Raw genomic sequence first — 27,946 nt, 5'->3', positions numbered from 1 at the left:
AGCATGTGAGTAAAGAGAGTGAAGTGAATTGAAGTGAAGTAAAGAAAGTGAAGTTAGTGAGTAAGTTAAGAAGAGAGAACTAAAGGCACGGACCGTGCTTGCATGTGTGTGCGCGTATCGTTGTGGCTGTTACTACTACTACGTTTACGCGAGCGTTACTTCTGTAGTAACTTACGATAATTCACTCGTTTACGCGGAGTAAATTATCGTAAGTTACTACAAAATTCCGTTTTCGCGAAAAAAAATCCCGTTTGCGCGAAAGAATTATTGTAAGTTACTACAAGAAGTAAGGTTCGCGTAAACATTGTATGTGTTTTACAATGTTATTGCCAGTTCTGAAAATCTACGGTGTGCGTAACATAAACTGTAGATTTTCTGTGCTGGCAGTAAATATTGGTACGCAACTTGTGTGCATCGATCGGCTGATCGCAACAGGCACCCGACGTAAACGCCCGCGTCTAACGGTGAGTTGCGCCGCTCCTGCCTACCTCCTGTACTCGGCCCGTAATAGGGTAACAATTTTTGTTAATATCTCGGAAAGTAAGCGTTGGACACAATTTTGCAAGAGGAAAAGTTTTCTTAGAATTGTGTCAAAAATCTGTAGTTTGAAGGATAAAAGGTTGTTTCGAATCACCCTGTATATCATAAATAGTATGTTCTCCTCTAATTTTCTTAAAATCCATCGACCGGTATGGATTTTAAGGGAATTTACATTTTCCAGAAAAGTGTGTTTTTTTCTGTAGTTTTCTCAATATTTGAGACATCGATCTATTTCTAATTCTATTATATTCTTCAGTTTTTTCTACCCCTATTTCATATACAATTCTTTAAGATTTTGTTGAGAAATGTGGACTTATGGCAAATTAAGATATTTATATTATGTATGTATTCTATGGTTCATGTTTCTGTAAACTAATGTAAAGGCGCCTTTATCGCCTTCCGCGTTTATTTGTTTCGTTGCGTACTTCCGCCTTCTTCCTCGCTAGCTCTCGCGCTGAAAAGACCGTTGATACCACGTTTGAAAAGTAAAGTTTATTTTAGCCACGCATAACGGAGTCTGTTCAGTCTGTTTCGTTCCCATTCCCCAAATTCCATCAGGTTATGGGCCCAGGCTTTACGCGATACGGAAAGTAGCCAAAGAAACTTGTATTAAACTTGTGACGAGATCAATCTGCGCGATACGTGTAATGGCGGAAATAGAAAAGTACAGGATTCCCTTGTTGGACGGAACAAACTACGACGACTGGAAATTCAGGGTCGAGATTCTGCTAGCGGAATTAGAACTCACATCCTACATTGAAGTTGAGTATACGAATTTGGTACAAATTGAGACGACTGACAACGCGGAAACACGAGCGAGGAAGCAAGCCGAGATAACCGAGCATAAGAAGAAGGACAGAAAATGTAAGTCGCAAATAATACAACGTATTGCAGATAGTCATTTAGAGTATGCGAAAGATAAAGCAACAGCGCGTGATGTATGGCAATCGTTGGAAAATGCTTTTCAAAGAAAAGGTATTGCGAGTCAGCTCTTGATACCAAAGACACTTCTTACATTGAAATTTGATGCCGGTAATGATAATCTCTCTAATCATTTTTTGAGGTTTGATAAATTAATCCGAGAACTTAAATCCAAAGGTGCTACCCTCGAAGAGTTAATTCTTTAAGATTTGGTTGATTAGTTCTTAAGCTATAACCGTTTGAAATTACGAAGAATCCGTACATAGGAAGCAAAATGTACAAGTTTCAAATTTGCACACTTTTTTTATTATATTGGCAATTTTTTTATATTTTTATTATATCGATCAATCTTTTCTACCTCTATTTCATATATAATTCTTTAACAAGCGCTTGAGATTTTAGATATAATCTTTAAGGGTTAAAATTTTATAATATTAAAAATTTTTCTAATTCTATTATATTCTTCAATCTTTTCTACTCCTATTTCATATATAATTCTTTAAGATCCTCAATTTACATGAAATTGACGTTGTTCGAACTCTAAAGTTCAAATTTTAACGAAAAAGTAATGTTTAAGTTTCTAATTTGCACGATTAATCCTCAATTTACACGAAATTGACAATGTTCAAACTCTAAAGTTCAAATTTTAACGAAAATAACATAATGAGGAAGCAATGTGCAAATTTCTAATAAGAGTTAACGTGATATGAGACGGCAAACATCGCCATAATGAGTGTCGTGCCGTCAAGTTGGCGACAACATTGCTCGTAGTTGAACTCTTTTCCACACCACACAAGAGGTAGAGTTTAAGGCGCGTTTTTTTTAACGTGGTATCTCCATTAGACCTAATCCACGGTTGTTATTTTCAACGAACATGGCGGTTCGGTTTCCTCTTACTTGACTATTTCAATAAATCAATTACATTTATATCTATTATATTTATATCTATTTATATCTTTTCCGTGCCCTTTTCCGTATTATTGTCATTATTTTTTATATCGTGATCATTATTTTAAAATATTATATTTTATTTGAAAAATTATAAATTATTATTCTTCCGGAAATGATAGTGAAATTTTTTCATTAATAATCTTTATACAGTGTCTACGCATCTTTTTCATATTTGTCAAATATCTTTTACTAGGGCTGCGTTCGTAAACCTTACCCTGCGGGGTAAGGTAAACTTCACGGGGAATAATCACGTGACCGTGTAGAGACATATTTACGTCGGAGAACACCTCAAAGTTTATGAACGATCATGGAGTAAAATTTTATCGCGTAATACAAATTTGTTAGAGGTATAATTATCGTCATATTATCTGAATCATTATCTTAGACAGTTATTTATAAAATACAAATTGTGCGACTGAATGAAAAATGTAACATATGAGAATGTATTTGTAATTATATTATATATTATTAAAAATTGTTATAATAATTTTTTTTTAATTTAATGTAAAATTTACGACTGGAAAACATTTGCGAAAAACTTGTATGTACGTTAATATAATTTTAATAGTTGCATCAGTCTTGTTTACATTATATATACTAGGTGCGCAACTAAGTTTCCGGGTTTTTTTGATCAATAAAAAATGGAAAATTTCAAGAGAAATACAAAAAATGGTTTATTCAAAGTATCGTCCCTCGCTAGCTATACATTTTCGCCATCTCTCTGGCAATACATGAATACCGCGACAATAAAACGACGCGTCTTTGGACCGAAACCATTCATCCAACCAATTTTGCACTTCTTCGAAATTGGTCAAGTGTAGCCCAGCCAAGCCATGCGCCATCGACCGGAACAAGTGATAATCGGAAGGCGCCAGGTCTGGCGAATACGGCGGGTGCGGTAGCAGATCCCATTTCAGCGTTTTGATGGTGTCCTGGACGATGGAACTGCGATGGCACGGAGCGTTGTCGTGCTGCAATATCACTCGTTCGTGTCTCGTGTCCCATTCTGGCCGTTTTTCGAGCAATGTATGGTTTAAATTGATCAGTTGTTGTCGGTAGCGATGCCCATTGACAGTTTCGCCCGGTTTCAGCAGCTCATAGTACACGATTCCTTTCTGGTCCCACCAAACGCAGAGCATTGTCTTCTTTCCAAAACGATTTGGCCGTGCCGTCGATGTTGATTCTTCACCAGGTGAAAGCCACGATTTTTTGCGTTTGGGATTCTCTAAATATATCCACTTCTCATCGCCAGTAACAATTCGATGAAGAAAACTCTTTCTTTCATGCCGCAAAAGCAAAATTTTGGAAGTGGCTCTTCGATTTTCCATCTGTCTCTCAGTCAACTAATGCGGCACCCATTTTCCTTCCTTTTTAATTTTTCCCATGGCATGTAAACGTTTGGAAATACCTTGGTGAGTCATGTTTAATGCCTCCGCAAGTTGATCTTGTGTTTGCGTATCATCTTCATCCAATAACGCTTGCAGATCGGCGTCCTCAATTGTTTTTGGTCTTCCGGAGCGCTCCTTGTCCTCAGTGTCGAAATCGCCACTTCTGAAGCGTTTAAACCAATCTTCACAGGTAGTTTTCGATGGTGCATGTTCGCCGTAGGCCTCCTCAAGCAAACGACGTGCTTCAGCTGCATTTTTTTTCAAGTTAAAGCAGAAAAGCAAAGCTTCCCGCAAATGCTGTTTATTTGGCACAAAACTCGACATCTCCGTTGTTAGAAAAAATATTTTTGCGTTGCGATATGTGTTTATATAACGACTGGTTATTGTTAACAGATGTCCAAGCTATAACTTCAGACAACTTCAGACATGTAAGTCGAGTACATGTGTTATTGGTGCCATCTATGTGTGAAACCCGGAAACTTAGTTGCGCACCTAGTATATATATATATATATATATATATATATATATATATATATATATATTATTCGCTAGATTCGAGCGTTAATTGAATAATATAGTGAATATATAATAATATTTACAAGTAAATAAGAGAATTATACTAGTTGTTATTATTATTTATATTTATATTGTTTTAATTTAATTTTATAAAATATAAAATACATATTTCATATTGTAGATATAAATAAATAAATATATTTTTTAAAAGATAAAATAAAATATTTTAAACGAAAAATAAGAGTTTTATCCGCCAATATTATTCAACAAAAATGGTGTTTATTTAGATCGACACAATTTGCAAGTATAATTAGTAGGTATAACGTTCTGTCACGGCTGTCCATTTACTTGCCAATTGGGTCGATCTAAATAAACACCATGTTTTGTAAAATATTTTAACTAAGGAAAAACGCCGTTAAACGGTTAAGATTGGATCTTGATTGCCTAATAATATTATTCGATTGAATTTAACGTATGTACAATTCTTCGTCTTAGCAAACCAACGCGCCATTCTCATACAGTACAGAGCTTGCAGTCACATTGCAGAAACGTTGTTTTAACGTTCCTGCAATGTGACTGCAAGCTTCTGTGCTGTATGGGTTACTTATGGACTTAAAACGTAGTTTCAACCAAAGCAAGAATATGTAGAATATGTTGCAAAAAATAAAATATTTTAATGTTTTTTAGCAAACTGTTATACACGGCACGAAAGAAAACATGAGTAACGACAGAAAAAAGATTGCTAAAAAAGCAATCATTGTCATGGCAATATCAATGGGAAGGAGCCTTTTGTCCAATTACGAATTATTTGATTCTGATTTATCATCTGACAGAAAACTGAAATTTTGTTGACACTTTCCTCAAAGAAAAAGAAGAAGAAGGCCCGACGCATCCAAGACTACGTTGAACAAACCATTCATTATTTTACTAACAAACAATTTCAGTCAAACTTTAGAATAACGCGTGAAACTTTTGAATGTTTACTTACTATTATCGGTCCGAAAGTAAAAAATACTAGTGAAACTGGGAGACCAATGGTCCCAGCTGAGAAACAATTATTAGCAATAATATGGCTATTAGCGACGCCAGATTCTTATAGGTATGCTAAAATATATATTTTTTTTTATTTATACATAATATATGAATTTTCGCTCTTTCTGCACATCAAAAGCGAGTAATTCTTTGATTATAAGAGTGTATACTGTATATTATTTATTTATTTAATTAATTAATTAATTAATTAATTAATTAATTAATTAATTAATTAATATATTAATTAATTTATTTATTTAAGCTATTACTATTATTTATTAAGTTGAAATCCTGGTTGAAATTAATTTAAAATTGATGTTCTTTTATATGACAATAGATCGATCGGAGAAAGATTTGATTTAAGCAAATCTACATTGTTTTCCTGCTTCGTTCGAATTACGACAGCTTTAAATGTCATGGCACCTCAAATGATTCATTGGCCAACAGAACAGGAGCTTCCATTGATAAAAGAACAATTTAAAGCTATGGCTGGAATTGATGGTGTCATAGGTGCTCTCGATGGGACATATGTGCCAATTAAAGCGCCATCAAACGATGCCGAAACGTATATAAATCGTAAAATGCAATACGCCATAACGCTGCAAGCAATATGCGATGCCAATTTAAAATTCACAGATTGTTATACGGGATACCCTAGTTCAGTACATGACGCTAGGATTTTTAGAAATTCTGATATTTATCATTCGATACGTCAAAATCTAGAAAAGTATTTTCCACATGATGAATTTATTTTAGCAGATAAAGCATATCCTACTTTGAAGTGGTGTATTACTCCATATATGAATCGAGGAAATTTAAGAAAACAGCAAGAGAAATTTAATACACTACTTTCGCAGACAAGGCAAACAATTGAAAGAGCATTTGCTCTCTTATTTGGCCGATTTAGACGCCTAAAATATTTGGATATGAACATGTTAGTGGACCGCTCGACGTTTTCGCGCTGCGCGCCGTGGAAAGTACAAGAAAATAAGTACAAGAAAAAGGTCAGTCCCTTTATTAAAAGCGGGTTACACTGTATGCGCGTTTCTATTTCGCACTCGCTATTTCGCACTCGCTATTTCGCACTCGCTATTTCGCACTCGCTATGTTACTCCGTGTTCTCGACGTCGATAAATGTATCGCGTACGAGTTATGATGGCTCACTGCCCGTCCCGGCCGGAGCAGGCAAGGGATCGCGGCCGGAGCTTCGCGTTAGGCCGCGAGGAATTCGGTGACGTGAGAAACGCTGATTGGCTCCAAATCGTCTATTGGTCGCGGTGCTTGCGATCACGCGAGAAACACCTGGCCGTTGGCTCGAAAACAACAAAAAAAAAGGGGGGAAGTAAACCGTCGCGGTTTGGAGCCATTCGAGCGATCTCGAAGAATGTTCGCACTCAGGAATATTCACTTCGCGAATATTCCTTTATTCGATTCGCAACAGAACAGAATCGATTTAATACCCGGAACAATACTTGCGTGCTGCGTTTTGCATAATATATGCCTAGATTTTGGTGATGATTTAATACGCGAATACGTACAAGAAGGTATGGACGCAATAGTGGAAAATCAACAGGAACAGATTATATACGAGAGTGAAAATGAAAAACGAGTTGGAAATGAACGTCGGGATGCACTGTGTGAGGAATTAAACCGTAATGATGATTGATTATAATATCCTTATGTTTTATTAATTTGATTTTTGTTAAATATTGCGAATTCTTTGAGTACGACAAATAATATTTAGAAATATATAATGTACTTTTATTAATACATATAAGAAAGTAGGATTATACGGTTAAAAATAATATATACCGGGCTAAAATAATATAGTTTTAATTTCGATCACCCGGGCGATTTTTAGGATTAACGCAGTCTACCGCATCTTTGGCACAGATTTAAAAAAATTAAAACTCACGGCTTTTCTTCCCCATCCAAGAAAAACGACAAATTATTAAATCAAATATTGCTTAAATCACTAACACTCAATATGGTTTTTCTTTGATGCGTACTCTAATAATCTTCTTATAATCTATATTGACTAATATATAATTAATTTATGATTATATAAAATATATTATATAAAATAAACAAACCGGACGAAACAAAATTAAACAATCTCACAGCTTTACAGCTTTTTAAGCAATTTGTCCATCATGCTTTCATAAGAATCGATACTTGATTAAAGAATTTTCTTTTTTTCTTCGTGCCTAGCCTTCTTCGTTTCTTCTCTTTCTTCAAGCATCACTTTCAGGTCGCTCAGAGTCATTGCATTCGCTCTTTTTCGCCCTTTTTTTTATTAACTTCCGCATCACTAAGATTTATCTGTGTGACTGTAAAATAGCAAGGTAACTCATAATAAATAAAAACAGATTCTTAACTATAAACACATTTATAAATAAGTAATATTTGTCATACCTTCGGATTTATTGTCATCTCGTGATGAGCTTGCTATAGCAACAGGAGTAACATTGGGCTTATTTCCAAACAGTTCGTCAAGTTCCTCGAAGTTTTCACATTTTACTGGTGCTGCACCAGTACTTTTGGGACCCATATTGTCTATTTTTTTAAAGTACTTCTTCTTCATATATTTCATTTTTTCTTTGCATTGTGCTGCAACAAAATTATAGCCTTCGTGTTTCATATCGCAGGCAATTTTAGCCCAGATATCGTCCTTTTTTATGCAATTGGAACTAAAATCATCTTTGTATTTCTTGTACAAGTATAGGAGCATTGCTCTACTTTTATCCGTCCACAAGCTTTTCATTCCTTTATCCGGAGTTCTTCCATTACTTTCTTCTAAGACTCTCGGTTTCGTATTCTCATCAGTTTTCTCTAATTGTAAGTTAGAAATAAATGTCGTACAGCGAGACGAATTGGCTGCATCACTGAGATTTATATGTGTGACTGTAAAATAGCAATGTAACTTATAATACATAAAAACAGATTCTTAACTAAACACATTTATAAATTAGTAATATTTGTCATACCTTCGGACTTATTGTCATCTCGTGATGAACTTGTTATCGCGACATCAATATCTTTTTCGGGTAACATAATTTCGTATCCATACGGTTGCAGAATAGTTTCAATAATGTTCTCAGTCAAAGAGATAAAATTAATTTTACCTGCTGTAAAAGTATCGTTTAAGGGGATTATATTACTTGTTGTATTAATTGTAAACATTTTAACAATTAACTTCGAATTTCCATAAAGCAAGGAAGTAGATATTAAGCATAAAAAAGCGTGTTTGAAAACAGAATTCGTGTCTATTGAGACAGGACAAAGGGCAATGTAGATACACCGAACCTCTAATGTATATTTTGTTAACTTACTTATTTTGTCGCGTAATAATACTTTTGACATCTCTGCATCAAAAATTGGAACTCCACCGGCGCCTTCTACAACTTCGTACAAAGTTTGGGATTGTGATCCACATTTTATCGCAGACATGTTTTCGAACTTCTTATATTCTTTCTCGTGACCTCGTGTAATACACGTGTAATACGCGAAAAGTGCGTTTCTGCGCATGACAGGTAAACTCTACCTCAGTCGCGAGCAGGGTACGTTGAGGAATGCCCTGGGTAATTTCTCAAGGCTTTCTGAACGCTAGTAGGTAAAGGTAGCTTTTCCCCCGCTGACTTTCTGAACGGGTTTAGAGGCATTTTTACTCTATGAGTAACGTTTACGAACGCAGCCTAGATGGATCATCTCCTAGTGCTATAGATACAGCAAATGCTGCTGAAAATATTCCACACGACGTAAGATCTGGCTGCTTGGTTACTTTTTCAAATATTATATTATTTTCTTCCAGATTAGGGTATCGTTTTTCAATGTATTTTCGTTCAAATAATGTTAGATCGTAATAAGAATGAGTATCAAAATACAAACTATCATATATGAAGCATTAAACCATCATAGTAGGGGAGACCGGGGCAATTCGTGACAATACGAAAAATTTCCCGCGCGGATAACTTCTATGCATTTGCTGGTAGAAACCTGTATTACAGACCATAGATGGGTCTAATGGTCCTCTATATTAGAACAAAATTCGGTGTGCGTATCTACAATGTTTCGTTGTCAGTGGCGGAAAAAGTGTTTACCTCGTGTAAAAGTAAATTTTTGAATCCACGGATATTTTGTGTTCAATACGAAGCAATTGCTTCCAGATTTGAAACGGTAAGTTTTACTTGTTCACCTGGCATTTACACACACATGTGTAACGCAGGTTGCATGCATTTATTTCTTGTCTGGGTTTTTCGGACCACGAAAGATAAAAAATGACGCTGGGGCATTTCGTGACATGACCGCCTGGGGTAATTCGTGACACATTGCGTGAACAATCCTGGGAAAACGATGACGATATATGACATCCCTTCGATCGTCACCGATTCTTTGCCTTTAGCCACAACAAGTACAAACATCAGGGCCGGATTCAAAGCAGCAGGAATCTTTCCTTTCAATCCTGACGTTTTTGGTGAAATCGATTTTTTACCCGGTCAAGTCACTGATCGAGGATGGAATGGAGATGACCAACCACAGCCAGGTACCTCAACTGAAAATGATGTGTCAAGGGCCTCAAACAATCCCTTCGATCGTTTCCAAAAGCGGGCAAAAGGAAAGTCACGACAAGAGGACGAAAACGAAAGAGAAGTGCAATTTTGACTGACGCTAATGAACTCGATGCACTTGTTGACGAAAATGACGAAAGAGTACAAAATAAAAAAAAGAATATAAGGATCAAGCTCCCCAAGAAACAGCCAGCTTGCAGAGGACGTGGACGCCCGAGAAAGGTCGTTACTCGCAGTTCGGAAGACGACGAAAGCGAAGCCTAACGATTTTTTGCCCTTTCTATTCCATTTAATGTACAATTTGATTAATAAAAACCTTTTTTGAGTGAGTAAGTGTACGTTTTGATATAAATCATGAAAATAGGACGAATTCGGACATTGAAAACCGTTGAAAGAAGAATTGTCACGAATTGCCCCGTGCCTTGTCACGATTTACCCCGGTATTGGGGCAATTCGTGACACGAGACAGAGTGAGGCATTTCGTGTTCTACTTTAAAAGTAATGTGATGAAAAGACACAAATAAATATTTTTTGAAAACTAGAAGTTTGCACGATGAAAAAACCGGCTAAAACGTATTTTTATCTCAAATACTTATCTCAGAAAAAATTCAAAACCAAAAAATGTCACGATTTGCCCCGGTCTCCCCTAAATACAGTGCCAGTGGTTACCGCAATGCTGACCTTCGACAATCTGAACATCGGAAGTAAAGATCGGTTCAATCCAATGTAAATTCATTATAAAAAGAACATCAACACGAGAAAATATGTAGTATATCTTTCTATTATCATCATAATTTCATTTAAAGGTGGATCATCTAACCACGAATTTTCTTCTAACACGTTCTCTTCAATTGTTTGTGGCAGCCCGGGAAAAAAAGATTATATATAATTATATATAAATATATATGATTATATATGATGCAATTATATATGAATTTTGTCTCTATATGATCACATATATAATTATATATATTTATATATAATTATATATAATTTTTTTCCCGGGAGTGGATAAATAAGATTATCCATGTTGAAATTATTATTTTCAATTTTATCATCTAATATTATACATTTTTTTAACATTCGTATTTTTTTTACTAGTATGTGGAGATTTAATGTTGATTGACAGTTCTTCTGAATTATATTTATTATTCTTATTCGAAATAAAATCTTGTATTATAAGTACGGATCATGCCCCGATCATGGCTTAATTGTCTAGATCATGCGCCGATCTTGGCTTAATTGTCCGGATCATGCCCCGATCTTGGCTTAATTGTCTAGATCATGCCCCGATCTTGGCTTAATTGTCTAGATCGTGCCCCGATCTTGGCTTAATTGTCTGGATCATGCCCCGATCTTGACTTAATTGTTTGGATCATATCGATCTTAGATCATGATTCGATCTAGACAATTAAGCCAAGAATATAATAAAAATATAAATAGCCCGATATTTCAAAATTTGCCACACATATTTCTAAAAAAATTATGGACCTTTGATCGCGTATAAAAATGGATCTAATCAACCAAATCTTAAAGAATTATATATGAAATAGGGGTAGAAAAAACTGAAGTATAATAGAATATAATAGAATATTGAGAAAGCTACAGCGTAAAACACACTTTCCTAAAAAATGAAAATCCCCTTAAAATCCATACCGGTCGACGGATTTTAAGAAAATTAGAGGAGAACATAATATTTATAATATATACTCTATTTGTGTGCCAAATTTCAACCCGGTATCTAAAAAATTGTAGAAGTAGATGCGTGTACAAAAATCCGTACACACATACATACATATTTCCGGACATTTTCTACTAATATGATTTCTCGACATTTTGGAACATTCTAAACCTATTTCCATCAAAATCTCGAAAAAAAATTTTTTCACCATCACAAAGCTAGCATAGCAAATATGACATAAAAAATAGGAGTCCCTGTTTAACCCTTCGCAGAACATGTGTAATTCTGCTGCTTTCGTCGAACAAGTGGGTCTTTTAGGCCAGTTAAGATTTTCAAGCTGTAATGGTGCCATAAAAAATCTGAAAAAATTCAAACATACTTTCAAAGATTTTAAGAATTTATACCGTCTATTTATACCGTTATATATGCCTGATTCTTGTTTGGTTTTTTTTTTTATGAGTACGTAATAAAATTACCGTAAAATTCGAAATGGAAATATCGAGTGGGTCTTGAAAGCCCCACTCTTTCTGCGAAGGGTTAAAAAACTCAATGTGACCTTGATGTGACTTTCCCAAGATTGTTCAAGTTACCAATATCACCATATAATGGGTAACTTGGTGCCCTACAACTTTTGTATAAAACATTTCTTCCGAAAATGTCATCTTTCCGAGATAACCCAGTGTCCCGACCTTTCTGTTATACCCAGTGCAAATGTCGGATCATCCGATAGATGGCATTCTATGAGATCCGTTTCTCGTATTTAAAATATGACAAACGATGGTATAAGAACGATATATAAATCAAGTGTACGGTACAACTTATCGAATATCAGTTGTATAGGAGTCCACGCTTATACTTAATAAAGTGGCACACAATTTTGAATCGATATATTAATGGTTTTATAGCATTTTACATCCCTTTATGATTTTTAATTATATCTGAGCAGATCTGGATACATTCGGTAAATAATTATATCTTGGCAGATCAAATTATATCTGGCCAGATCTGATGAACCAGATCTGGTCATATCTCGGCAGATCTAATTCTTTTTTCCCGGGTATACTGTTATATTAGACTTCTAATATCGATTTAGAGGATTCGACAATGTTTTTTCGCGTATTTCAATCCCAGGAAACTTGTTTTCAACGTTCGTACAAACTGTGCAACTGTTATATGAAGTACATGTTATGATGAGTTGACAACTCGTCTACAACATGAGACACCATATTGAGATAAAAGTAGGTAAGAAAATCTGTAAATCTGTAATTATTTCTGGTTTTCCATATAAAAAAGAGTTTCCTGGGATCAGTGATATATGTACTGCAATCGTGGAAAAGCATTTTCAATTCTGTTACATTAATGCGACGAAAGACTGAGACAAAATGCGTGATATCAAAATTACCTTTTTCAAAAGTACACGCAATGTATTTTGTAAATTCAAAAATCCAACCTAAGTGGTAGCTTTATTTTTCTTTAACAAAATTCTTTAACAAAACCCGCCTTGCGGGTGGTCGGCCGGGCGGCCTCGGCCTGGTGTTTGGCCGAAACGATGCAGTTTAGGGGTGCATCGTTACAGGCTAAATATCATGCTCGGCTCTTATTGCCTGAAATAATTTGAATTTTTTTATATACTGAACCTATATATATTTATTATTTATTAATATATATTATGTAAAAAGTATTAGTAACATTGTAAAATCTAGTAACAGGGGGATAAAAGGCACAGGTAAAAGAGGTAAAAAAAGCGCCAAGTACACGCAATGTATTTTGTAAATTCAAAAATCCAACCTAAGTGGTAGCTTTATTTTTCTTCAACAAAATTATATCACAAAATTACGTTACCTAGCTCAACCTAAGTGATATGTATAAATCCAAAAATCCAATCTAAGTAGTAGTAGCTTTAATTTCTCCTTAACAAAATTATCATATCACAAAATTATGTTACCTAACTCAACCCAAGTGACATGTATTTCAAAAAAAGTTGTAAAATCTTTAAATTGCGCCAATTGCAAAGAGAATATATATATATATATATTACTTTGAAAAATAATTGTTGTGCAACTACTTTTAAAAAATAAAATCCAAGTAGTACATATCTTTGTGTTCCCATTCAAGGGTCTTCTTATTCCAACCCAAGTAGTAGCTTTAATTCTCCTTAACAAAATTATAATATTACAAAGAATTATTTTAATCACAAAGAATTTAAGAGGTAACAGTACAAAATAAAAATATTTAATTAAAATAAAATAAATGTTTCTTATAAAAAAAACTTGGCGCTGCTAAACTTCGAAATTTAAACATTAAAATTTAAACATTGTAACGGCCTGACTTTAGTATCGAACGCGGACTGGTTCGTCGGATCGGGAGTTCGATGAAAGGCCCAGAGACAATAATCAGTTGGTATTTCACACGTGTTATTTATTCTAGTTGACTCGTGGTCGAGATTACAGACAATGATTGGCGGAACGCGGTATATTACAACGGTCGGTAGTGCATGTGCACTCGGTACGCTATGCGGAATAAGACTGGACGCGGCTTTACGGATACTAGCGAACGCGGTATATTACAACGGGCGGTCGTGCATGTGCACTCGGGCGCTAGAATAAGACGGGACGCGGCTTCACAGATAATCGCGGAACGCGGTATATTACAACGGTCGGTAGTGCATGTGCACTCGGTACGCTATGCGGAATAAGACTGGACGCGGTTTTACGGATACTAGCGAACGCGGTATGTTACAACGGGCGGTCGTGCATATGCACTCGGTTCGGCGAAATAATACGGAGCGCGATATGGATAGCGGAGGAGTGCGGAGTCCCGGGGTCACGGCAGCGAGAACCCTCGCGGCGAGGCTGAGCACGCTCGACCTCGTTGAGCCGTGGCCGTCGGGAGCAAGTGGGCTGGAGTTCGGGGACACTTGAGAACCCTCATTCGAGGCCCACACTCTGGACGTCGTTTTGTGTGTCGCCCTAGGAGCTGGTGGGTAGGCTTCGTCAGGAACAGGCGGAATGCCGTGGTATAGACGAAGTGCCGTCTCGCCGCGCGTACCGGCTTATATACCGCTCGGCGCGGCGAGTTCGGCAGGAGGGAGGCCGATCGTCAGGCGTGCCGCGTGGTGGTGGGAGCGGCGCGATCCCGCGCGTTCGTCTTCGGCGGGGATCGGCTCCCGTCGGCGCTCGTCGGCGTCGTGCGGGAAGGCACCGGTGCGGCGGGTTTCCCGCGCACACGGTGTGTTTCAAAGGTTTAAAAAGGTGGGCGCACCGCGCCCTGTCCTCGCCCGACGGAGGGTCGGTCGGACGGCATCCGGCGGGTGGTGGCCGGGAACGATGCCTTGGCGTAAGGGGTGCATCGTTACAACATTAGTACTAAAATTTTTGATTGAATAAAGAAACAATAAACATAATTTAGGGAAGAATGCGACGGGAGTAAAAAAGCAGCGCCAAGTTTTTTTACAAAAAAAATTTATTTATTTTATTTTAAATAAATATTGCTTCCTCATAGAGAAAGCTTTGTTTTCATAAACTTCGTATATGGACCTTTGATCGTATATAAAACTAATTGCAAGTCTAATTAACCAAATGTTAAAGAAATATATATGAAATAGGGGTAGAAAAGACCGAAGAAAAAATTGTTTTTTTAGTCTTCAATACCAATGTGTTCCTTATGTTCGAAAACGTCGGAAAATCGTAATTTTAAAAAAATGTCCGTATGTGTGTATGTATGTATGTATGTATGTGTGTGCCAAATTTACCGAAATTTCTATAACTCAAGAACTAATCAACCAAATCTTAAAGAATTATATATGAAATAGGGGTAGAAAAAACTGAAAAATATAATATTGGGTGTACAACTTAATTCGGTCCGTTTTTTTTCTTGAAAAACGCATTTATTTGAACGATAAAATGAATTAATACCTTATTCAAAGTACTGTCCATCGCTAGCCACTACTTTTTCCCATCTTTCTGGCAATTTATGGATTCCGTCGCGGAAGAAGCGTTCATCTTTTGAAGCCAAGAATGAATCGAGCCAATTTTTGATACCCTGTTCTGAAGTGAAGCGTATTCCAGTCAAAGCGTTCTGCATCGATCGAAACAAATGGTAGTCGGAAGGGGCAAGGTCTGGGCTATAAGGCGGGTGAGCCAGAACTTCCCATCCGATATTTTCCAAATAGTTTTTAACCGGAACAGCAACATGAGGCCGAGCGTTGTCATGGTGAAAGATTATGGATTCGTGTCTGGTCACATATTCTGGACGTTTTTCGGCTATAGCTCGCTTTAAACGGATCAATTGTTGCCTGTAGAAGTCTCCCGTGATGGTTTGACCAGGTTTTAGAAACTCATAGTGGATCACACCCTTCTGATCCCACCAAATACAGAGCATTACCTTGGCATCATATTCGGCTTCGGCGTTGATGTTCCCGGTTGGCCGGGCTTTACATACGGTTTTTTGCGTTTCGGGTTGTCGTAGTGAATCCATTTTTCGTCCCCGGTAATGATTCGATGCAGAAAAGACTTCTTTTTGTACCGTTCAAGCAACATTTCGGACATGCAAAATCGTCGTTCGATATCTCTCGGTTTCAATTCATATGGGACCCAATTTCCTTGCTTTTGGATGTATCCCGCGGCTTTGAGTCGTTTCGAAATAGCTTGTTGAGTAACTTCCAATGTTTTTGCGAGCTCTTCTTGCGTTTGACACGAATCTTGATCGAGTAATGTTTTTAATTCTTCATCTTCAAACTTTTTCGGTTGACCCGAACGCTCTTTGTCTTCAACACTAAAATCACCACTTTTAAATCGTCGAAACCATTCTCTGCAAGATTTATCCGATGGTGCAGATTCACCATACACTTCCACAAGCATTCGATGCGCTTCAGCTGCACTTTTCTTCCAATTGAAACAGAAAATCAAAACTTCCCGCAAATGGTGCTTATTTGGAACAAAACTCGACATTTTCAACGCAGTAAAAATTAAACTTGTTGTGCAAAACTCAAAGGCTTGTAAACAATATTTGGTTGATGTTGACACTTCCGTCAGTATAAGTTATACATGTAATTTTATATAGAGTATCATTAAAAGAAGATTGGTATTGAATTTGGCGATAATCAGTAAAAGGGTTCCTTCTTTATAAAAATTTGAATTTTTTGAGAAATGTCCGTGGTTGCTCTAACTTCCGCAAATTTTGAGATATTGGGTTATTTCTAATTCTATTATATTCTTCAGTCTTTTCTACCCCTATTTCATATATCATTCTTTAAGATTTGGTTGATTAGACCTAGCTTTATACGCGATCAAAGGTCTATAATATTTGGAGAAATGTCTGTGGTTGCTTTAACTTCCGCAAATTTTGAAATATCGGGTTATTTCTAATTCTGTTATATTCTTCAGTTTTTTCTTGAATTTGGCGAGGATCGGTAAAGGAGTTACCGATTTCTGCTTAAAAAGTTACATGTATAAGTTATACATGTAGTTTTATTGTATATAGAGTGTCATTAAAAGAAGGTTGGTATTGAACATAATGGAAATAAGATATATCCGCAATTAGTAGGGATCATTTTAGTAAAAACATTAATTATTTAATTGATTTTTGTAAGAGTATAACATATATTAGTATAACAGATATTAGTATAACAGATATTAGTATAACAGATATTAGTATAACAGATATTAGTATAACAGATATTAGTATAACAGATATTAGTATAACAGATATTAGTATAACAGATATTAGTATAACAGATATTAGTTGCAATAAAGCTTTATCACAATAAAAAAAAGTGTGCAGTAGAAACTTGCACATTGCTTCCTCATAGTTTTTAAGTGGGCAAGTAGAAACTTGCACATTGCTTCCTCATAATTTTTAAGTATGCAAATTATAAATTTGAACATTACTTCCTCACAATTTTTAAGTATGCAAATTATAAATTTGCACATTGCTTAATCAACATTTTATTTCGCTCATAAAGCTTGCTCTATGAGGATGCCAAATTAATAAATATCTACTAATAATTATGCATAAAAAAACAGGCTTTTTCATAGAGAAAGCTTTATAAGCGAAATAAAATGTTGATTAAGCAATGTGCAAATTTATAATTTGCATACTTAAAAATTGTAAGGAAGTAATGTTCAAATTTATAATTTGCATACTTAAAAATTATGAGGAAGCTATGTGCAAGTTTCTACTTGCCCACTTAAAAACTATAAGGAAGCAATGTGCAGGTTTCTACTTGCACACTTAAAAACTATAAGGAAGCAATGTGCAAGTTTCTACTTTTTTTATTTTCTACTGTTACCTCTTAAATTCTTTGTGATTAAAATAATTCTTTGTAATATTATAATTTTGTTAAGGAGAATTAAGAAGCTATTACCACTTGGGTTGCAATAGAAAGATCCTTGAATGGGAACACAAAGATACGTACCACTTGGATTTTATTTTTTAAAAGTAGTTGCACAACAATTACTTTTCAAAGCAATATATATTTTATTCTCTTTGCAATTGGCGCAATTTAAAGATTTCACAACTTTTTTTGAAATACATGTCACTTGGGTTGAGTTAGGTAACATAATTTTGTGATATGATAATTTTGTTAAGGAGAAATTAAAGCTACTACTACTTAGATTGGATTTTTGGATTTATACATATCACTTAGGTTGAGCTAGGTAACGTAATTTTGTGATATAATTTTGTTGAAGAAAAATAAAGCTACCACTTAGGTTGGATTTTTGAATTTACAAAATACATTGCGTGTACTTGGCGCCTTTTTTACCTCTTTTACCTGTGCCTTTTATCCCCCTGTTACTAGATTTTACAATGTTACTAATACTTTTTACATAATATATATTAATAAATAATAAATATATATAGGTTCAGTATATAAAAAAATTCAAATTATTTCAGGCAATAAGAGCCGAGCATGATATTTAGCCTGTAACGATGTAGGGGAGACCGGGGCTAAACCGCCAGTTTTTTTTCGGTGCCGATTTTTCACAACAAAATAAATAATTTTAGTTAAATGTGGTATACCACTGTAAAGAGTGAACCTTTAGCTACAAAATTTATATAGGAAATTTTTATCTATGTTGCTTTGTTTAAACGGTATAGAGCAAAAACGACAACGGTGGAAAAATTGAAATCTCAAAAATGCCGGGGTTGAACCGCCACCCCCCCGGGATAAATCAGTTTCAGGTTTGATCGCCCATGAAATATTAGATATCTACACTGGATTCGTGTTCAGCATGCATTACTCTTTATAATCAGCATGCATTTATAATCACGTACCTCGAGATTTGGAGAGCAAATATTATTGCAGATATTACAAAATTTCCACGCGCAGAAAATTTCACTTTTCATCACGAAAACACGTTTGCCTCCGTAAAAATCATAACACGGCAGGTAACCTGCCGAAACTCCGTTGGTCACATGGGTACCATAAGCAGCGTTTACAATGTTAATAGCGAGTTCGCACAATATACAGGTTCCGAGATATTTGATTTGGCGGTTCAACCCCGTTGGCGGTTTAGCCCCGGTCTCCCCTACCCCTAAACTGCATCGTTTCGGCCAAACACCAGGCCGAGGCCGCCCGGCCGACCACCCGCAAGACGAGGAACGGGCACGGTGTGCCCACCTTATTTTAAACGCTTTCATTGTAACGTTAGGAAGTCCGCGAACGGACTCACCGCGGCAACCGCCTCGACGCGCCGAGCGGTGCCGACAGCGACCGAAGATCGCCGTACGCGATCGCGGCGTCGGGACGCCGTAGTCTCCGACCGTTCCGCCGCACCGTCCCGGCGCTCGCGATCGCCGTCGCTACCCCCGCCACTACGTAACGCCGCCGCGACGGGTATATAAACGGAGCGTTTTTAACGCAAATTGCGATTTCCTGATCAACGTTCCGACCGACCGCACCGATCCTGAATTCCCGCATCTCTCTAGCAAGTCAGAACGAGGGTAGAGCGCCTCCGGCATACTCTGTCTTCGCCGAGCGATTCTCGATAAACGACCAGCTTCCACTCAAGGCTATCCGAACGGGGGCAGAGCGCTTCTCTGCCTCCACCGAGCGCTCCTCGCCGGATACCGCTCCGTCTCCAGACGCTAGCAGCCTTCCATCGGGGGTAGAGCCGCCGTACTCTACCTCCACCGAGCGCTTCTCGGTGGTTGGTCTCGCGCCGTTTCTTCGATCTAGCCGCTTGCAGCCGTCCTCGGGGGTAGAGCCCCGTACTCTGCCTCCACCGAGCGCTTCTCGGTGGTCGGACTCGCGCTAGACCGATCCTGCTCCTCGCGATATCATTGCCGCTTCCGCGCTTCGCGCCATTTTTCCCGCGCTCCGATCCGCGACGCCCGGAAAACCGGCCCCGCCCGCGCCGATATCTACTGTCACGCGACTCGGCCCGCGAGGCCGCCGAAAGTGCCGACTCCGCCCCGCACGTACCGCGCTTCACCTCGCGCCGCCCGCGACAAGCCGATCGTCCGTCACGATCGCAACACACGTGTATCCGGCCGCTAGTGCCGCCCCGCGAGTATTGTCACTGTTCTTCTCGCGCGCACCGCATGCGCCCCGACTCTGTGTTCTGCGCTCATCACACCGTTGTACATACCGCGACTGTTAACCTGTATTCTCAACCCGTTGTAAATATCGCGACCGTTCATTATAGAATAAACTTTGTTACGTTAATAGTAAAACCGATACGCTTTGTTTTGCCAACCTCGCCTCGCGTCCGTTCCTCCGCGCCTCCTTCGAACCCAGCCCAGCCGCGAGCTAGATCCGCGTTTCGAAGCAAGGTTGTTTTAAGCCGCTAAAATTTATTTTACAAAGCTATAATTACTACAGTCAAAAATAGTCACATAACGTACGTTTCGACCCTTTTTGGTGTCATCTTCAGAGCATTGTCTTAACATTAAATTAACATACACTTCTAGCTAAACGAGACCTTCTTTTTCCGCAAAACTCATGTCAAAAACGTTACTTCTTACAATGGTTTGGGCAGATGCACACTCCGAAGCCTCCCCAGGTATCCTCGTGTGTGGTTTCCTGGTTTGAGCGCCAGGAAATTCGATTATGGAGTATCTTGTCATTGTGGATCGTTAGAAAAGACACCTGTATAAGTATTCAGAGCAACAGGTACCCTTTGATTGCATATAAAAAATAAAATAAAAATAAATAAATACATGGCACTACAGCTCGGGGAAAGCCTTGGCCTGCATTAATATAGTACGCTTATCGAGCGGGTTGGTGATTTTTTCCTGCGGTACCTCATAGCGGTCGACGGCTATGAGTGGACCAACTGCTTAACGTCTCCTTCCGAAAGACGGAGCCCAGTTTTCCCATCTAGAGATTACCTCTATCCGTCAGATGGTGGTGCGGCAATTTTACTGAGAAATTCTCAGTGGCCCAGCGGGATTCGAACCCGGTTCTCCGGATTACGAATCTGGCGCTCTACCCACTAGACCAGCCGTCACCCACTCCTTGGATTGCATATATAAAGTCATAAGACGTAACACTACTTACAATGATTGATGTCATTTATTAAATCTGATCGTATTGTTAGTTAAAATTGCACGAATGTCCATGTGAGCGGTGGAACAGAATGTGTCTCGTCGACGTTTAGACGAACAATGACACATCTATTCTCAAAATATCATTGCTACTTATGAAGGGGAGTTGACGACCGAACAAAACAACGTGTATTTTAAACTTTCGAAAGCCCTTCAATTACATTTATATATATGTCTGGTAAATTTTCCGTATCCGTCTGCAAATTTATACCGTTTCTTTGTCTTTTTATATAAATTATTTCGGATATTAATCTCTTGTTAAGAAGCAGTTCTTAAACTAGGACCAGTAGCAATGGTATTTTGAGAATAGATGTGTCATTGTTCGTCTAAACGTCGACGAGACACATTCTGTTCCACCGCTCACATGGACATTCGTGCAATTTTGACTAACAATACGATCAGATTTAAGGCTCCTGGTCCCTGAGCGAGAACTCCGAAGCGACGGTGACGTACCGTCGCGGTAGAAATAAGAACTCTCTCCTCTCACTCTCTCCAATGGAGAATTCTGTCCTTTGTGACATGTTGACAACCTATTTTGCGTTGCGTTAAATTTCTTTATTATTCGCTCTGTACTTGTGCTATAACGTTTAACGTATTCGTGAAACTCGTAAAATTTAACGTATGGTAAGATTTGCAAGAAATACATATACGGAAGGAACATTCTCCACTCCTTTCGATAGTCGTCAAACGGCTTGTTTTTCCGTATGTTTAGGCTTCATTTTATGGCTGTTTGTTTATTGTCGAGGGAAAAGGATAGTATCCGTTAAATTTTAGAAGTGTGTTGAAACGATCTATAGTGATTTTTTATTGAAATGTCTTTTTATTTCGGAAAATACCGCAACATAAAATAGGGTAATTTCTCGCCTCGATAGCAAGAAATTTAATATGGCCGCGGTGACTATCCAGGAGCCTTAATAAATGACATCAATCATTGTAAGTAGTGTTACGTCTCTCATTATGACTTTATATATGCAATCCAAAGGTAGCTGTTGCTCTGAATACTTATACAGGTGTCTTTTCTAACGACCCACAATGACAAGATACTCCATAATCGAATTTCCTGGCGCTCAAACCAGGAAACCACACACGAGGATACCTGGGGAGGCTTCGGAGTGTGCATCTGCCCAAACCATTGTAAGAAGTAACGTTTTTGACATGAGTTTTGCAGAAAAAGAAGGTCCCGTTTAGCTAGAAGTGTATGTTAATTTAATGTTAAGACAATGCGCTGAAGATGACATCAAAAAGGGTCGAACGTACGTTATGTGACTATTTTTGACTGTAGTAATTATAGCTTTGTAAAATAAATCTTAGTGGCTAAATATCACGCTCGGCTCTTATTGCCTAAATTAATTTGAATTTTTTAATATAGGTATATTAAATTTATCAGCTATATTACATTCTTCTGTCTTCTAAAATTTCAAAATCTACCTTATCAATGTTCTCTGAACCCCTTTGCTCACCCTTAATTATTTCTTTCAAAGTTTTTCACATCTTTGTAGGATCACTCCTATTATTATCTATCATATTCTCATAATATTCCTTCTTTTTTGCCCTGATAAGTTTTACTACTGCATTTCTTTCATTCTTGAAATATTCCCAGTTCTGTTCCTTACCTGTGCTTATTGCTCTACTGTGAGCCTCATCCTTTCTAACTGCTGCCATTCTTATTTCATGTGAAAACTACTTTTTCCCTTCCCATACTTTTGGAATTTTAAACTTTTTATTAGGTGCTACAGTATCCAATACACTTACTATACTGTTTACAAATCTCTCAGCCCTTATACTTATACTAGATTTTTCGCCCGCGCTTCGCGCGGGCTCAAAATCTATTCCCCTCTCCCCAAACTCACCCATTAATTAGGAGCACCAATAGAACCCCATAAAACCCCCAATTTTTAACCTCATAATAGCCATCCCCATAAAATTAGTAATCTTTTGGTACCAGTTTCATCAAAATCATCAACAACAAATTAAGGCGGCAGTGTGGTCTAGTGGTAGAGCGCCAGACTCGTAACCTGAGAAACCAGGTTCGAGTCCACTTGAGCACGTAAACATGGAATTTATTTCCGAAAGCTACGCCCTCCGTGCGAGAAAAGGACTCTCGTGCGGAGAAAACTGGGCTCCGTCTTTCGGAAAGAGACATTAAGCCGTTGGTCCAAAGGGTTAAGTGAGAGGAGAAGGGTAGTGATGGATGAGAATTGTAACCCTAAGGGGATCGATTAAAAACTTCCATTTTACGCCATCAACAACAAATTAGAAGAATTTTGGCACCGGTTTCAAAAAAATATATCCATTAATAAAAAATTATCTATTAATGAAAAATTAAACTTATTTTCCAAAAATTAAATTTTATTATATTCTTTAGTTCTTTCTACTCGTATTTCATATATAATTGTTTAAGATTCGGTCAATTAATTCCCGAAAAATTGGAACGGTACCGGCTTCCAAAAAGATCGGTAACGAAAAATGATACGCTTTATAGCACTCCCTGGAAAATTCTACCCCTGTTTCACCATATAATTCTTTGAGATTCGGTCAATTATTTCCCGAAAAAATTGAAAAATTTCTGATACGTGATACCGTTTTCCAAAAAGATTGGTAACAAAAAATTATACATTTTATGGCACTCCCCGGGAAATTCTACCCCTATTTCATATACTTCTGGTAAAAATTCGGTCCACTAACGAATAAGTAGTTCGCGGTCAGACAGACAGACAGACAGATAGACAGAAGACGGTACTTATATATATAGATCTAGCCCTTGACCATGCTCAGTTTTTCCTTCCATTATTCTAAGAAATTCATCTACATTAAATTTACTATAGTCCCTGCCTTTAAATTTTTTATATTTATTTCTCTTTTTATTCATATTAAGTTCTACTTTTAGCCATGCATGGTCCGTTATTTTAGGTTTCTCATTCACCTGTAGGGTAGACCGGGGACAAAAGTAACAGGGTACAGTTGTAACATCGTGAATATTTCTTAAATTATAAAAGATACGTATGTGGGACCGCGAGGCGAGATCCGCTAGATGGAGCGGCATTTGTTTCTTAATTCATTGCCGCCTCTCGCGGAACGTGCACGTGTGCAGGAGAAGAAGTTACTTTTTTCCTTCCTAAAGTAAGTTTTCTTACGTGCATAAAATCTGAAATATTTTTCTTTCTTTATGCCGAAGGTATAAGGTTTTATTTTTATATGTTTTAGTGATTATCTATGTTGATGATTTGCATAATACGATTGACTTTCATCCAGATATTTATGTAAAAAATTTACTTCGAATCATAAAATATCATTAGGGGACAATTGTAACATCAATGCCTGGGGACAGTTGTAGCGTTACAATTGTCCCCGTTGCTCGGGGACAACTTCAACTTAACCTAACCCCGTTTGGTTGGTCTTATTTTAGTGTTGTTTTTTACAATGTTATTTGTATTTTTCTTCGTAGAATGCCGCGAACAAGAAAACGCAAGACGCAACGGGGCACGAAAGAAATAGATTTATACGAACAGGCGTTTGAAGAGGTTATGAAGGGTCAGTTATCCATTCGTGCGGCTGCCAAAAAGTATGACTTGTGTCATGTATCTCTGATGAGATACAAAAGGAAGAAAGATTCTACAAATGAGGAAGATCACACAGAATCCTCTGTTACCATGGGATATAGAAGCTGCAATAAAATCAGCCATCTACACAGACACGCCAGAAAAGGAAAACGTGCAGATTGAGTATGAAGACAAGCAAAAGAAAAGAGTTAAAAAAAATCTTTCGAATTTGCAAAGTAAACCTGAACCAAAGAAATCTAGCCGTGCTACCGCTAAAAAACAAAAAAAATAGATTTATTTGCGTGATTCTTTATTTTCAGTTTTTATGTTAATATTAAATTTATATTTACATTATACATTTTTTATGTTTATATTATAAGGAAAGACAGACAGAGAGAGAGAGAGAGAGAGAGAGCTATTTTCTGTTTTTTTTTTTCATTTTATTATGGTTAATTTTTTAAATATATATGATTATATAAATAGTCTTTCAGTTGAGAACAGTATTATTTGTTTTTGTTTGTTACAATGTAAAAAAATACTGATATTGTCATGTAACAAATTATTTTATCATTAAATTCGTAAGACTGATTAATTAAACCTACTAAATAACCTTTATTTTGTTTATAAATGATGTGGTACAATCGTCCCCCTCTGCTGTTACAATTGTCCCGGGGGTTGGGACGGTTGTAACAGTATTCCTCATAGTCTTTAAACAATAATAACTTTTTTCCTAGTTACATTACTGAAATCAGCACAAAATAATTTTGTAGTCAAATAAATTCTACATCTAAAGGTACAGGTCTTTTTTACGTAGATATTATATTTTAACTGTTATAAAATCTTAAACTCAAAATGTTACTTTTGTCCCCGGTCTACCCTACTTTTACTTCCTTATTCGAAAAAATTAAATCTATAATCGTTCGACTATCTTTCGTAACTCTCGTTGGACAATCAACATATTGCCTCATCCCTAGGTTTTGCATTACCGTTAATAATTTCTTTGTATAAAATGATTCTACCATTATATCTATATTGAAGTCCCCTATCATTATACAGTCATAATTTATTATTAAATTTTCTACTGTATCTTCCAAAAATCTCACGAAATCGCCATTTGACGCACTCGGCGAATGATGCACTACTGCTATCATACCTTTATACAAATTCTCTCTCATTTCTACCACCACGCACCAACAGCTTGACACTATCTTTTTCTTTTCAACTACCCTAAATTTAATATTATCCCTAACATATAACAGTATTCTTCCTGTATTTCTACTTTCAGCTTCACATATAACTATACTATATCCCGATACATTGACCTCACTTATCTTCAATTTCTACAGTCAATCTAGTCTCGGATAACGCTAGGATCGCAAGATTCACTCTCTTCATAATCTGATGTTGTATTTCATCCTTATGTGCCAACAAGTTTTGTGCATTCGTATACCAGAGTAATTCCGCTTCTTCCTGTGGTTGCTATTTTGAATCTTCCCAGCTTGCCGGTTCTTTTTTTTCTCCTCCTCCAATAGTTTCTTAAATGTCGGACATTCCGAATCCAGCGCCTCGTGTTCAAAATTTATCTTCAAGTTGTACGTCTGATTCTTATAGGTACAGTTTACACACCTCTTCTTTGCCGTCGTATATTCATTCGCCTTATGATTTCTTGCACATTTACAGCATGTTTCCTGTCTCGTGCAATTCTTGGCAATATGATAATAGCCCCAGCATTTAAAACATCTTCTAACACTAATCTAATATAATTAAATATCGGACACTTTTGCCATCCTAAATTTATTTTTCCTCTGTTTATTAGTGATTTATGAGTGCTTTCATCCACTTCAATTATTATGGATCCTTCTTCCTCTTCTCCTCTGCCCGAACGTTCATTATCCTTATTCTTTCCTTTAAGGGTCGACAGGAGTACGGGTGGAGACCTCTGTCACGGCTACGAATTGTTTTTCCTAAATTTTAGCCAAATTAATTAATGAATCTCATTAAACTAATGCTCGTTTTAATCAGTAAGATCAGCCGCAACCCGCTACATAGCCGGATTTTGGAAAAAGGATCAAAATAAATTTTCCGAAAATAGATATTACGAATATTGCAGTTAAAGTGCAGTTTAAAGTGCACTTAGTGCATAAAGTGCACCGGAGTTCGGCCGTCACTCCTGTCGACCCTTAAATATTTTCTTCACCATGTGCATTTCACCTCCAACATCCACTCTATTCTGCTTGTATCTCTTGATTGTATCTATCAATTCATCATCCTCCATTTTCATTTCGTCTGCACCAACCTTAATTATTTTTACTTTAGGTTTTCTCCGCTGCGGCTCAGAGACCTTGACCTCCTCACTTTGCCGCTTGTACTGTGGCCTTTAACTTTTCCTTCTCTTCTTCCGTCTCACGTCCTAAGATAATTGTCCCTTTACCTCCTTTCCTTAATTTAGTTATTCCTACTTCCATCTTTTTTATATTATATTAGTAAGGCTCACAAGATTACAAATCAATCGAAGAAAACTTCTTTACTTAAGTATAGAATATACGAACACCAACACCTTGTTACGGCTCAACGCTCCATTTTTCTGCGATTGATTTTTTATATTAATTTTTTCTTTTATTATTCTCTTTGTAATTTCACTCTCTTGTTGTACTTTTGGTTTAACCCTTCGTAGTCACACTTCTCTAGAATATCATTCTAGTCATACTGGGTCATATTGACCCAGTCGATTTTTAAATGGTTGGCATTTTAATAATATCGGTCCGATCGGGTTCAAATAATTCTGGAACCCTTGAACATTCTAGAATATAAAACAACTGCGATTTTGTGAGAGATCAAATGGCAATATGTTGAAAAAAAATCGTGAACGAGTACATGCGTAAAAAAGTAGCTTTTTCACTTAAAAAATCATAACTTTTTAATTTTTTAATTTTTTTAAATAAAATTTGCAGGTTATACTCCTAAGATACGACACTTTAAGAAAAAAAATAGTCCTCTAGTGCGCGTTTCAAAAAAGGTATTTATTCCGGCATATGAAGAGGCCTAATTTTGGAGTGAAAAAAATGTGGATTTATCAGAAAATAATGTGTTTTATTATTATTATGTATATCCTGAGTACACAGAAACATAAGCATTATTGTTTTTTCGTTATAAAACGACAAAAAAGTCATTTATTCAGTGCCACCGCAGTTGACGCAGAGATTAACGCGATGAATGTCGCACATCGGCCGGGTGCAGGAGGGGCACCGTTGAGAGGTCTT

General features: G+C 37.0%; 1 protein-coding gene, 2 long non-coding RNA genes and 1 pseudogene across 3 annotated transcripts; 3 read left to right on the top strand and 1 right to left on the bottom strand.

Annotated features, from left to right (window-relative positions):
* The first annotated feature begins 827 nt into the window (after nucleotides 1–827).
* Nucleotides 828–25,283, top strand: LOC139782225 (uncharacterized). The gene is made up of 2 exons (XR_011720821.1): nucleotides 828–1,404; nucleotides 24,593–25,283. It is a non-coding gene; the product is annotated as an uncharacterized lncRNA (long non-coding RNA).
* On the top strand, nucleotides 5,035–7,015 carry LOC139782222 (putative nuclease HARBI1; annotated as a pseudogene).
* LOC139782223 (uncharacterized) lies at nucleotides 6,342–9,148 on the bottom strand. Its single transcript, XM_071721193.1, has 4 exons — nucleotides 8,682–9,148; nucleotides 8,337–8,477; nucleotides 7,765–8,253; nucleotides 6,342–7,679 (listed from the first exon to the last, which is right to left on the bottom strand). Exons 1-4 carry the CDS (start codon nucleotides 8,875–8,877, stop codon nucleotides 7,612–7,614), a joined length of 894 nt encoding a protein of 297 aa, XP_071577294.1. The 5' UTR covers nucleotides 8,878–9,148; the 3' UTR covers nucleotides 6,342–7,611.
* Nucleotides 9,170–10,246, top strand: LOC139782224 (uncharacterized). The gene is made up of 2 exons (XR_011720820.1): nucleotides 9,170–9,525; nucleotides 9,620–10,246. It is a non-coding gene; the product is annotated as an uncharacterized lncRNA (long non-coding RNA).
* Nucleotides 25,284–27,946: the final 2,663 nt, after the last annotated feature.

Source organism: Temnothorax nylanderi, unplaced genomic scaffold (assembly GCF_030848795.1).
Source record: "Temnothorax nylanderi isolate EJ_2023f unplaced genomic scaffold, tnyl_v1.0 TNYL_tig0395_pilon, whole genome shotgun sequence".
NCBI classification, from domain to species: Eukaryota; Metazoa; Arthropoda; class Insecta; order Hymenoptera; family Formicidae; genus Temnothorax; species Temnothorax nylanderi.
The sequence above is the reverse complement of the archived record's forward strand: the minus strand, read 5'-3'. Positions and strand labels throughout refer to the sequence as shown.